The 13,756-nt window shown below is 42.9% G+C and overlaps 1 protein-coding gene across 1 annotated transcript in view; it reads left to right on the top strand.

The window, feature by feature from the left end:
- cux1a (cut-like homeobox 1a) overlaps positions 1-10,794 on the top strand; it is a 47,109-nt gene extending 36,315 nt beyond the window's left edge. Inside the window, 4 exon segments of the mRNA XM_077019483.1 lie at positions 1-200; positions 2,181-2,369; positions 4,587-4,866; positions 5,443-10,794. The exon segment at positions 1-200 is cut by the window's left edge and continues 79 nt beyond it. Of these exon segments, the coding sequence (XP_076875598.1) occupies positions 1-200; positions 2,181-2,369; positions 4,587-4,866; positions 5,443-5,884 (1,111 nt within the window). The 3' untranslated portion in view covers positions 5,885-10,794.
- The last annotated feature ends 2,962 nt before the right edge of the window (positions 10,795-13,756 follow it).

Here is a 13,756-nt window from a genome sequence, read left to right as displayed (position 1 = left end):
CCAGCCGGAGAAACCTGGGGGGGCCCAGGCCGTGCACGACCCCTGCGACCCCTCCGAATCCCAGCCCGACCTGCCCCTCCCCCTCCCTGCCCCGGGACACACCAGCCTCAGCGTCCAGGAGATGGTTGCCGTCTCTCCCGAGTTGGACACGTACGCCATCACCAAGAAGGTCAAAGAAGTCCTCACTGATAATAACCTCGGTGAGCAGCTGACCCCTGACCAGTCCGCATTACACTTCTGCCTCTGACTGCACATGCTCAGTACGGACCGACTGCACATATGCTGTCCGGCCCAGGATACGAAGCTCACAACCCCCTCCCACCCCCCGTCGGCAGCTTGTAAATGTAAAACTCCAGAACGTTCCGTCTGTCTGTGATTTCATGCTACTGTAGTCTCCCTGACACTTTTAGCGCGGAGTTTAACTGGGCCCTGAGGTGACTGCTGTGTCATTGAGAGGACGTGCACAATGCCGCCCAGGCTGGTAGGGGCGTTTGGAGGAGATGGCGACCTCTCCTTCAGCGTTTAATAGCACTTCCTCCTCACTGTCACTGTGTCCCTGTCTATAATTAATGAGCGTTGGAGTGTCAGGGTGGGAGTGGCCCCTCCCCCACTCACATTATAACCACACAAATGCATTCAGGGTTTGTTTTTTTCTTCTAGTCTTTGTCCAGAGCTTGTTTGTTTAGTCTGGGAGCTGTCTATTCACCGAAGATTCATTCGTCACCAACACACCCACGTTGTTTTGCTCAGTGGATTAAGTATCTTCTGCCATTTAGTTACTAGTACATTCCTAGAAAGCAGTCTGGTGTAATCATCCGTTTTCTCCCTGTATCAGATGAAAAGGACCTGAAATGGCGTCACAAAATTCTTCCGTCAAAATTCTTCCATCCCACGTCAGTATAAATACCGATAAAGGGGACGTTAATGAAGAGCTGTAGGAGGGTCCACCTTAACACAGTACACAGCTCAACACTCTACACCTCAACACAACGTACACCTCAGCACACACAGCTGAGCTGAATATATACCTCAACACACTACATGGCGCGCTCTTCGACACGGCTCAACACAGTTTGCTGCTGAACACACTACAAAATGCAGCTCATGACAGCTCAATACAGGTCAACACGTTCTAGGGTTCAACACAGTTCACCTGAAAACAACTCAGCATTCTTTCTGCAACTTTTTAAAAATCTTTTGTTCTGTGCCATACTGTGCATGCTCCAGGTGGAGTCCTATATTTCTCCGTATTGTTGGCGTAAAGCTCTCCTGGGAGACGCATGATTTATGTGCGTGTGTGTGTGGGGGGTTCAGTGGAGAAGTCAGACTGGGTAAAGTGCTGTTAAAGGGAGAGTGACTGAGGGCAGTACCACCTGGGTAGAGACGCAGGGAGGCAGTGATGATGGGCGGGGCTACCTTTGGAGAGGTGTTGTGATGGGCGGGGCAATGGGCGGGGCTACCTGTGGCAGTGGTGATGGGAGGCTTTGTAGGTGCCTTCTCCGAACTCCGTAAAGACCCCAGATATCGAGCCATTTCCCCCTGTATAAATATGCCTGAGGTCCCTCGGCTGTGACGCGCTTGTATAAGTCCACCAATGCTCCATCTCTCCGCTCTCACATCTGAGCTGCTCTATTTGTGCTGAGAATATAGATCTCATTTGTGTGGCTTGCAGATTAAACTCTACAGCCGGGATGAACAACACGTCTCATTACGGCTAATTAATCAGAGGAAGTGCAGTTCTTGGGCTGTGAGCCTCTTTATGAGCAGAAAGGCTTTAGTGGAGGAACACTTCAGAGGCTTCAGTATTACACACCTGCAGTGCACCATGGGATGCCTCTGTGTGTGCGGACCTTACACTGATGTAGGTTTTAACCAGGGGTCCCAGAGTCCTGGTGATCTACCAGCCTGCAGAGTGTAGTTGTAACCGTGGTGCGGTTAGAGCATTGGTTCCTGTGCTGTAGTTATATAACGGGCAGGTCTCCAGGACTAGACTGCACCTCTGGTTTACATGCTGACAGCTGACTTTATAGGTTGAAGTGTTTACGTGTGAGTGTGTGTGTGTGTGTGTGTGTGTGTGTGTGTGTGTGTGTGTGTGTGTGTGTGTGTTGTATGTGAATATATTCTGATTGCACTGTTTATGTCTCCTGCATGTGTGTTGTGTGTGTGTGCGCGTGGCACAGGTCAGCGTCTGTTCGGGGAGAGTGTTCTGGGCCTGACGCAGGGTTCTGTGTCGGACCTGCTGGCCCGGCCCAAGCCCTGGCACAAGCTGAGCGTGAAGGGGAGGGAACCATTCGTCCGCATGCAGCTGTGGCTGAATGACCCACACAGCGTTGACAAGCTGACGGAGATGAAACGGCTAGAGAAGAAAGGTACATGTGTGTGTGTGTGTGTGTGTGTGTGTGTGTGTGTGTGTGTGTGTGTGTGTGTGTGTGTGTGTGTGTGTGTGCGTGTGCGTGCGTGTGTGAGTGTGAGTGGGTGAGTGGAATGTGTGTTACGTTCATTTAGTTTGTTGTTTCTTAGGGCATTTTCAGACCTGATTTTGTTCATTTAAAACCAGCCCTGTGATTAAAACCCTGATGTGATTAAAAATCTGGTGTGATTAAAAATCTGGTGTGATTGCTCTTTTAGTTGGACTGTTCAAGCAGGTGAAAATAATGTGAGGAGCAGTAGTGAGGTCAGACTCCTCCTTAACGAGTGAGGAGTAGTGAGGTCAGACTCCTCCTTAACGAGTGAGGAGTAGTGAGGTCAGATTCCCCCTTAACGAGTGTGGAGTAGTGAGGTCAGACTCCTCCTTAACGAGAGAGGAGTAGTGAGGTCAGACTTCTTAACGAATGAGGAGTAGTGAGGTCAAACTCCTCCTTAACGAGTGAGGAGTAGTGAGGTCAGACTCCTCCTTAACGAGTGAGGAGTAGTGAGGTCAGACTTCTTAATGAGTGAGGAGTAGTGAGGTCAAACTCCTCCTTAACGAGTGAGGAGTAGTGAGGTCAGACTTCTTCTTAACGAGTGAGGAGTTGAAAGGTCAGACTCCTCCTTAATGAGTGAGGAGTAGTGAGGTCAGACTCCTCCTTAACGAGTGAGGAGTAGTGAGGTCAGACTTCTTAATGAGTGAGGAGTGGTGAGGTCAAACTCCTCCTTAACGAGTGAGGAGTAGTGAGGTCAGACTTCTTCTTAACGAGTGAGGAGTTGAAAGGTCAGACTCCTCCTTAATGAGTGAGGAGTAGTGAGATCAGACTCCTCCTTAACGAGTGAGGAGTAGAGAGGTCAGACTCCTCCTTAATGAGTGTGGAGTAGTGAGGAGGTCAGACTCCTCATTACACTGAAAACAAACAGATTTAAATGTTCTTCCTCCTTGACGCATTCTACCAGCTCTTCCTGAGTTTTCAGCCAGTAAAAACATCACCCAGCTCAGCCCCCACGCACATTTAGCTCCGCCCCCACGCACATTTAGCTCCGCCCCCACGCACATTTAGCTCCGCCCCCACGCACACTTGTTCTAGCACAGCTGGCATAGTCACATTGTCACAAAATATGACAACATTATAAAATCAGGACATGACTTATCCATATGATGTTTGGCTCAGTGGTAAATACGTCAGTGTGAATACTAAGTGAACCAGGCTGAGAAGCAGCAGTATATCATCATCTTCGACCCGCACCAGGAGAACCGAACTACAAATATAAACGCAGACTTATTCTGGTTCCGCCAGCCACAGTGTGTGGAGTGTGTGTTGGGATTGTTTCTTTCATTTGGTTTAGCACTCCAAACCACATTCCTTGGTTCACACACTTGAATATTTACAGCAGGGTGTGTTTTTGTAAGTGTGTGCATATCTGTGTTGTGTGTGTGTGTGTGTGTGTGTGGAAATGAGAACATTGTAGGGCGATGTGTAGCAGTTTGTGCTGTGTGCGAACCACACGTCTCCTTCGTCTTCCTGTCTCTTTCGTGTTGTGTTTTTCTCGTTAAAAACTAGGGAAAAACGACTAGTTTGACCTCCGCTAGAGGGGAATGACGGGGCAGTCTGGCCCTTCTGAGAGTCTCAGCTCTCAGCCAAATGAGCATCATCACTGCTACAGCCACAGCTGGTTCATCTCTTAACAGCCCCCAAGGAAATAAGAAATTAACCTCTTCCACAGCCATTTTGTCCAAAAATGTTCATCATGTTGTTTTAAGTGATAACAGGAATTCTCCCTTTCAAGTAAAAAGTTACTTGAAAAATCATTTTAGGAAATTTAACTTCTTGACAAAGATTTTAATTCTTTGTCAGGTGTGATTTATGTTCAAATACTGCCCCCTATTGGTGGTTTAATCTCTTTACATAGTGTTTCTGATAAAGCCATTCTTCTCTCTAGTTCCATGTGTGGTCCTATCTCTGTGATTGCATCACAACATACACTTAAAATTAAAGACACTCTTGCAAATAAATTATATCATATCATTAGAATTAGGGTACCTTCACAAATCTGTAACATATAAAATATTGCTGTGCGTTCACAATGCTGTGTGTGTGTGTGTGTGTGTGTGTGTGTGTGTGTGTGTGTGTGTGTGTGTGTGTGTGTGTGTGTGTGTGTGTGGGCGTCTCCTTCAGTGTGTGTGAAGAGGCGACACAGTTCGGTGAGTGAGAGCAGTGTGTTTGAGGGCGGTGTGTGTGGCGGTGAGGGCAGTGATGCTGGTAGCCCCCAGTCGATGGCCCGGGAACCTCAGGCCCAGCTGAAGAAGCCGCGGGTGGTGCTGGCTCCGGAGGAGAAGGAGGCCCTGAAGCGCGCCTACCAGCAGAAGCCCTACCCCTCCCCCAAGACCATCGAGGAGCTGGCCGGTCAGCTCAACCTCAAAACCAGCACCGTCATCAACTGGTTCCACAACTACAGGTACCAGGACCGCCGTTTTGTGCTCATTTTTTGTTTTATTTGAGTTTTTTGCTGATTGTAGATTTGTAACTGTAGTTGTTGAACATAATGGATATTTATTTTTAGAATTGCCCAAATGCTAGATGCTAACACTGAGGGAGCTTTCGGTTTCTCTGTCGTGGTTGGCTGCCACTGTTGCAGCGAGCACATGTGGGGTTACGTGATTGGTTCATTTTGTGACTACTTCATCGTACCATTTCACCTAGCACTTCAAGTTTTGTGATGTTGGGGAAAGATTGCAGTGTATTTCCCGCAGGCGAGTCACATGACAGTCTGAGTTATTACTACTACGTATCAGTATACAGTCTAATAAAGCTGCACTTTCATAATACCGTAATACGCTCACCTTTGTGGAGCGTGTACCGAGATATGTGTCCGCACATATCTTGTACGGCTAAAAATGTTCTGATACAATAACGGCTCCTTGTGTGTTTGCTGAAATGTCATGATTGCAGAAATGCAGAATGAACCCACCACTTCCTGTTAGAGATGGAATACGGGTTGTGAGTATCTGTTTTGTGTCTGTGTCCACTCCAGGTCTCGGATTCGGCGAGAACTTTTCATAGAGGAGATCCAGGCGGCCGCAGGAGAGGGCGGGGCAAAGGGCGTGGCCGAAGGGAAGGGCGTGGAGGCGGAGAGCAGCTGTGATGGCACTGAGTCGGACAGCACAGCCGAGAGCCACACGAGCAGAGCGCCCGGCCCGGAGGAGGGCGGCGGCCTCACTGACAGGCCCCGCCCCCACCAGGATGACGAGCATGGGGATGTCGAGCCAGGCACAAGCAGTCACATGGGCACTGCCGCAGACGCCATGATGATGTTTCCAGAGTCCTCGGCTTTGACTGCCCCGGTCCCTGTGTCTACAGCCCGAAACCCAAAAGATAGCAGCCTGCGCAGGAAGAAAGCCGCCAACCTGAACAGCATCATCCATCGGCTGGAGAAAGCAGCCAATCGGGAAGAGCCTAACGTCTGGGAGTTCTGAGCATCTGGACAACGCTGCCAATCAGAAGGAGCCTCGTGTCCGGGCGTTTTGAAAGGCTGGAGAAACCAGCCAATCAGGAGGAGCCTCGTGCCTGGAGTTCGAAGAGCCAGACATTACATCACTTCCTGCTGGAACACCCACCACCTTGGTATCCCGAGGAACCTCCGCTACTCACTGTTTTGATATAGAAGAATTCTCCAAGAAAGGAAGAGGAAGAGCTGTTTTTATATTGTTGTTGTTTGGTAAAGCACTTAGAGCCCTGCAGGCCACAGGGCTGACCGTTGGCTCACTGGTGCAAAAAGACTCGAAACATGGCAAAGGCATTACCACTCTGACTGCTGTCGTGCTGACCACAGACACTCTAAGTCCCAGCGTATCTCACACTGTCTGTGTCACAGACAGGTTTTCATACCAACACACCCAGCATCTGATGTGTTTGTCCAAAAGACGTTTCGTCCTTTATATTGAGTACGTTGGCCATCCACAGAGACATAACAGAAATGGTCTCCAACCAAAAGTGAAGCACTTGCAAATGCATACAGGTGGGAGGAGCTTCTTCCTGAAGCGTTTTCGCTGCTGTGTGCTGGTGGGAGGGGCTTCTTCCTGCAGGGGCGTGGCTATGCGAATGCATGCTGGTGGGAGGAGCTTCCTTCTGCAGCACCTCACGCCTATGCAACTCCAGCACACCTGCTGTTCTTAAAAAAAACAAAACAAAAAGGGAACTGGCATTAATTTAAATTTCATAAGCTTCTCTTACTTGAGTAAAGAAAGCCCTTTTATAGAAATTACATTGCCACGATGAGATTGCACAGTCAGTCGACTCTAAACTAGGAATTTCTGTGCATTTTGAAAAGCTAATGATCTAAAACGTTACAGTTAGAACTCTTTGCTGAATATAAAACAAGTTTTAAACTTCTACTGTTACTGAACAGTCACATTAGAAACATGGTAGCCAGATAGCGTGCATTTCTAGATTGTTGTAAGTTGTCGATTTATATTTTGCAGAGCTTTAACCAACTTCTCAAGTTTGCAATTTAAGCTTCTGGGAACCTTGTTAAAAACACTTTCTTTTAGGCCAAAACCAATATGGTAATGTAAAAGAAAAAAAGCATTTGTACAGAATGTTGAGAATTTATTCTAGATATTTTTTAAAGACAAACGCGTGCTTTTTGACATCTAATAGCAGAACCACACTTGACGCCCCACGCAGGAGGACGTGGTGTGTCCACAGATGACCCGGTTTTCCCTCTGTGTGTAATGCAGTACTGTAGGGAGGGGGGGCGTGTCCTAGAAGAGACAAGCCCCACCCTCTTCATCACAAACAATTTAATCCTAAAGTTCTTTCTCACATCATGCATTCACACTTCTGAGACAACTCATAGTACACTACAGTAATGGACCCGTTATCATTGGTTCATTACATCCTTTTCCGTGTGCTTTTCCGACATGTACTTGAGACTTCAGATCAGACGTTGCTATGGAGAAACTGACTTTTTTAGGTCACAGATTTGTTTCAGAGGATTCAAAGAAGAAAAAACAAGAACTCAGCACTTATGTTTTATGAATTCTAAGTGAATCTCCAAATGAGGAAAACTTTACAAAGTTTTGTTAGGAGTCAAACAACAGTCAACATGGGACAGCATAAAATGAGCGTGTGTTTTGTCCAATGTTCGGGGTTACCATGGTACCAAGTTCCATATCCCCTCAGCGTTCCTCCTGCCAATCTGCCCACTGCCTCCCTCTAGTGGCCACATGTGTGCACTTCAGAAGGCATTGAACGTGTCTCTTTTTTTTAAAGAAAGGGTGAATTGTGTTTCGTTGCCTTCATCAGAATCCATATCTTTTCTGAGGGAGTTGTGTGTGTTAATACTTGCTAAACTAAGGCCCCTGTTTATCCCCTGAGCTTGTTAGCAATCCTGCAGTAAATACATTTGACATATAACTTTTTTTTTTTTTTTAGATATATAAACGATTAAGAAAAAAATAACAGCAGACCTTTTTTTCCTTGTAGGTGTGGTGTGTTTATTTATAGATACATTTACATATACATATTGATGTCTTATTATTTGTGGTTTCTCTGTTTCTAAAGGGACTCTTAAAGGTGAGGTAACATGTTGTTAAAGAGACTGCCGGCAGTATTTGGTTGTTTGAAATGTGTATGTTTGATACATGTCTGATAATCCTGAAGGCTTTCACTGTAACCTTCTCCATGAGTCTGATTCTGTTAGTGAGCGTAATGAGCACTGTGTGTGGGTAACAGAAGCAGTTCTTTGGTGTGCTCTGGATTTCATTTGAACTTTTTCTGCATTTCAAAAGAATTACTCTAGTAGCTCTGGGTACAAACGTTTTTTAAAGAGATCACCTTAACTGTTCCAGATATCAGTAATTCTGTGCTCATCACTTTTTTGTAATCCTTATTGTGCTTTGAGAAAATTCAGTCCTGTTTTGTTACTGCCCGTAGACCAAACCGTACGCACCCTTTCTGAGTTTAGTTAGGTTTTTATAAGTAAACCGTGAAACAGCAGGTGTATTGCTTATTTTGACATATGAAGACAAAGTTTGAGTTTCACTGCACAAAGTTGGATTGTCCTCATCTCTTGTACAGGTTGGATTCAGCTGGTTGGTCTTTGTATTTTTCCAGTATCTCCTCAGAGACATCAGCAGGCAGGAAACTCTGTCTTTATTTGAACCATTCTACCATGTGACATCGCTTGTGGAACGACTTCCTGAAAAAGCACAGAAACATATTTGAATCTCCACTAACCATTTGACCAAACTACAGTATTTGCACTGACGCCCGGCGCTGAGACATCTCTCCCAGTACATCTCTCCCAGTGCTCCCAGTTCCGGCGTGCCTTCACGCAGTCCCACTGCACCGAGGCCCATTACTCTGACTTATGCATTGGGATGGGGAGTGTAGCACAACTAGATATTTTTCCACTGTCTGGTAAGCAAAACATAGTCTCTTAAAAAGTATGTTTGAAGAATGAAAACCAAACTCTTATTTAATCCATATCATCCAGATCTCTTTCTAGATTATGCTGGGCTGCAAGAGTTTAGCTGGCAGAGTTTTCACGGTTTCATCTGTCCTCGTCTCAGGTTGTGACGTTTAGAACTTTCAAGTTGTTCCTTATGAGGTTTATACCTTTAAGGTGTTTTCATGGCAAAATATCTGACCAAGCTACCAAAGTTTTTAAAAATGTTACAATTTACAATTTGGATCTGTTTTAATGTCACATATTTTAATACCAATTATTGCTTATACTTGTTACACTTTTTTTTATTTCATGTTCATAAACGTTACAGTTTAACAGCCTGACACAGAGTTGAAGGGCTTCATAATGGAATTATTAGCAATACATATCCTGTAATGTGGACCAAAATTTCCAAGTGAGAAAAATCAATATGTTCTGTCTGTAAGCCCGCTGACAGCGATCAGATCTGTGTAACAGGAGTGATGAGATATGTAGGAGTGTAGTAGGAGTGATCAGATCTGTAGGAGTGTAGTAAGAGTGATCAAATCTGTAGGAGTATAGTAGGAGTGATCAGATCTGTAAGAGTGTAGTAGGAGTGATCAGATCTGTAGGAGTGTAGATCAGATAAAGTCCAGACCTGTGGAACAGACACGACGCTGTGTGAGTTTAGAGGTGGTTTGTGAGCAGTCTCCATCTTCAGAATCGGATGTTCTTCTAGGGGCCAGGAGATCAAGCAATGTGAGGAACGTGCAAGAGACACAGTCCAAACGTACCTGAAGGTTGTGCTCATTCTTTTTGCAAATATTTTTCTATGGAAATATTGGAGCTTATTACAAACATTACACAGCTGTGCGGATAATACGTGTATCTTGATTCCTAAAGCCAGTTAGCGTTATCTTAATGGTTGTGTTGGTGGGTTCATGTAGCACTGGTGTAGATTCTGTGTTTGTCCAAACGATGATTTCTTTGTTGCGTCTTGAATGACCTTCACTCTTGCATCATTGGGACACTTCAATGTTGATGATTGACCTGTAGCCTCACTGAACACCTTAATACCTAAAAGTGTTTTCATCTATTTTGTGTAACCGTGTGACATTGTAAAGCAGGAGTGGCACTAAACTCGCCAGCACTCTTCCGCAAAGTCGGCACTTCCATTCAAACACTTACCTCAGTTTAGCAGCGGTTGGAACGAGCCACCTTGGTCAGCCTGCTCTTGTGTGCATGAGACGTTACGGAGGAGTGTGAAAAGCTCTTTTAACACAAAACTGTTTTTTTTCCAGCTCTTGTGTGGTCCTCACACCTGACTCAGTGTCCCATAAAGCTCAGGTAGAAAAAAATGTTTAGCACCCCCCCACCTGTCTAATATGTTACCGTTGACACTCTCCCTCCTTACCAGCTGCCGATGCAGTTTTGTGGTCTATTTTTCTATGTGTCATAATAATGAACCACAAGATGGAGCTGTAGAGTCCTTTATCGGAATAAAAACTTCCACTTTGTTTTCTTGATATGTATTTAATTTTGTTGCTTTTTATTTGTATTAGCATCATTTAGACTTGTATTGTGTTTTCAGCACTGTTACAGTCCTAACCCAATATGAAAAGCAATATCACTGTATCAAATTCATTATTATTATTATTATTATTATTATTATTTGTTAGCACCCTAGGTGTGATAATGGAAGTAAATATCTTTTATATTCTAAAAATCTCTAGTGTACTCTGCATTTATTTGAACATTTCTGGCGTGATTTTTTTTTTTAGTTGATACCCATTGCAACAAATGACTTGCATGTATGAGGCAAGGTATTACAAGCAATTATAAAATACAGTAAAGTAATGAAATGTATATGGAGACATTTCTGGGCCAATAGTGTTAATTTAAAATATTGTAATGGAAAAACTACAATTTGAAACTGAAAGTTAAAAATTTTGAAAATGTATTCAAACTTGAAATGTTTAGGAAAATTTTCTCGGTTTAAATAGAACTTTGAATTCTAGAATTCTTTTGAATAAATTATTTCTTTTTATCTTTTAATTTCATAAATATTGTAATGTTTGAGGCATTTTTGTATGCAGATTTGATGTTTTCAGATTTTATTTAGTTTCAGATCTTTTTTTATCATTCAGATCATTCAGATTTTTTCAGTTTCAAACTTTTGCCCTTGTGGGCGTAGCCTCATCTATTTAAGGGACATGGAATAATGAGTGACAGCATATCAAAGAGGGCGGGGATGCTGACACAGTCATGTTGACTTCAGGAAACGCCGCAGTTTCTGAACACAGTATTCAATTCGTTTCAGGCCGTTTTAACATAAAATGGGCTTCGTCTGATTATCTGTAATTACATTCTGGATATCTAAATATTAGTTTTGACTAGTAACAATTGCAATTTGACGATCCGGAATGACAATTCAAGATATCTACATTTACATTCTACCTAGTAAGTACAATTCAAGATATCTTTAATTTCATTTTGACGGATCAAAATGGCTTTTAAGATATCTAAAATGACGTCACTGCATTCTAAAATGACGTCACTGCATTCGTCATTTTAAGAGTCACACATCCGTAATTCTTATTCAAGATATCTCTAATGTAATTATGACTAGTCAAAATGACATTTTTAGATATCTGAATTATAGAAGTGCATGCATTATGCGGAATTTTGGGTGGCTAAAATGGCGTTAGCTGTTCTTGAAAAAATACTCAGAAAATGCCACAATCTTGAAAGAGCTCAACAGTATGGATTGTGCGGCACTAAAAATCGTGTTAAAACACGAGAATGCGAGTTCGACTGTCCTGAAATCGCAAACAGACCATTGATTAGCAAATACAAAGAGTGCCAAGCTTGGCGCCAAAATGCTACGTAAATCTAGGACGTATTGACTAGACAGAATGATTATTAAAGATATCTACAAACACGTTCCGACTAATCAGAATAATTATTCAAGATAACAGGAATAAAAAACGTCTAGATAAAAAATGTTCAAGATATCTGTAATTTATTTGTAGATATCTTTAAATTACTTTTGACTAGTCAAAAATACAGTTCAGGAAATCCCTAACTTTGTTTTGCCTAGTCATTACTTACTTTCAAGATATCTGATATTTAATTTGCACTAGTCAAATCTTAGTTACAAATATCTAAAAATATGTTTGATATCTTAAATAATGAGTATGTTTAAGATATCTTTAATTAGAATAATGACTAGTCAGAACAAAAAACGAGATATCTGTAATTGTCTTTTTGACTAGTCATAATTTAATTGTAGATATCTGAAATGTACGTTTCAGATAGTCAGTAATTAATTGCAGATATCTTGAACTTGAGCCACCATACAAATCAACGGTGAATATTACATAATTTATACTAGTCAGAAAGTAATTGGAGATATCTCAAATTGACATTTTGCCTAGTTAAAATATAATTAGAGATATCTTAAATTAAATATACAGATATCTGTAATGTAGTTACAGATATCTGTAATGTAAGTGGGGTGAAGCCCATTTTATGTTAAAACAGCCTGCCATAGGTCGTGGGCTGTGAACAAACATGCGTCACTGACAATTTTGTTTAGTCAGCATGTGGCATCAGTATAAGAACAGTACACAATGTGCAGTTCACCATAATTTCCACCGAGACGCTGCTAGACGTCTGAGCTTTGTGGTTGTCCCTATGTTTAAAAAATGACCTGGCATTATCATTTTTAGGCTACTTTTCCAGAGTGTTTTGTCAAAAAAACATTTCTTGTGCTGTCACCAGCAGATGGTGGAGCAGATGCCAGGGCAAGTGGATCCTGCGTTCACAGGGCTGAACAGCTCACTAAACAGAAAATATTCAATTGTTTCAACTATTGGCCCAGATTTGACTCCATTGTATTCCTCTTATTTCCATTTATCCACTAGAGGGCGATAGTGCTGTTTTTCATTCATTTAAACCAGGATGATTTAGGTTTTTGAATCTGTGTATACACACTCATGGGCAATCTGGGGAACATTTGCAGATTATCCATCTAATATTGACTACACACATACATAACTAATATATCTGATAATGACTATACACACACACATACAGAACTAATATTTACATTTACATTTATGGCATTTGGCAGACGCCCTTATCCAGAGCGACTTACATTTTTGTCTCTTTTTTTTTATACAAGTGAGCAATTGAGGGTTAAGGGCCTTGCTCAGGGGCACCTCAGTCATGGCCTCAGGTCTGGGGATCGAACCCATGACCCTCCGGTCACAAGAGCAGTTCCCTAACCGCCAGGCCACGACTGGCCACAACTATGTCTGATAATGACTATACACACACATACAGAACTAATATATCTGATAATGACTATACACACATACAGAACTAATATATCTGACTGACTATACACACACATACAGAGCTAATATATCTGATAATGACTATACACACACATACAAAACTAATATGTCTGATAATGACTACACACACACATACAGAGCTAATATATCTGATAATGACTACACACACACACACACACATACAGAACTAATATATCTGACAATGACTATACACACATACAGAACTAAAAATGTAACTGTGCCATATTTGTCAATTGTGATTTTTCACCAAAATTGAAATTTGTCCTCCGCTTTTGACCCATCTGTGCAGTTAGAACATACACACACACTAGTGATTACTAGGGGGCTGTGGTGCACACATGCCCAGAATGGTGGGCAGCCCTAGCCCGGTGCCCGGGGAGCAGTTGGCGTTAGGTGCCTTGCTCCAGGGCACCTCAGTCATGGCCTCAGGCCTGGGAATCGAACCCACGACCCTCAGGACCATGACTGGCCAAATAATATGTCTGATAATGTCTATACACACATACAAAACTAATATATCTGATAATGACTATACA

Source organism: Brachyhypopomus gauderio, chromosome 10, assembly GCF_052324685.1.
Source record: "Brachyhypopomus gauderio isolate BG-103 chromosome 10, BGAUD_0.2, whole genome shotgun sequence".
NCBI classification, from domain to species: Eukaryota; Metazoa; Chordata; class Actinopteri; order Gymnotiformes; family Hypopomidae; genus Brachyhypopomus; species Brachyhypopomus gauderio.
Note: the sequence above shows the minus strand (reverse complement) of the source record. Positions and strands in the feature narration are given on the sequence as shown.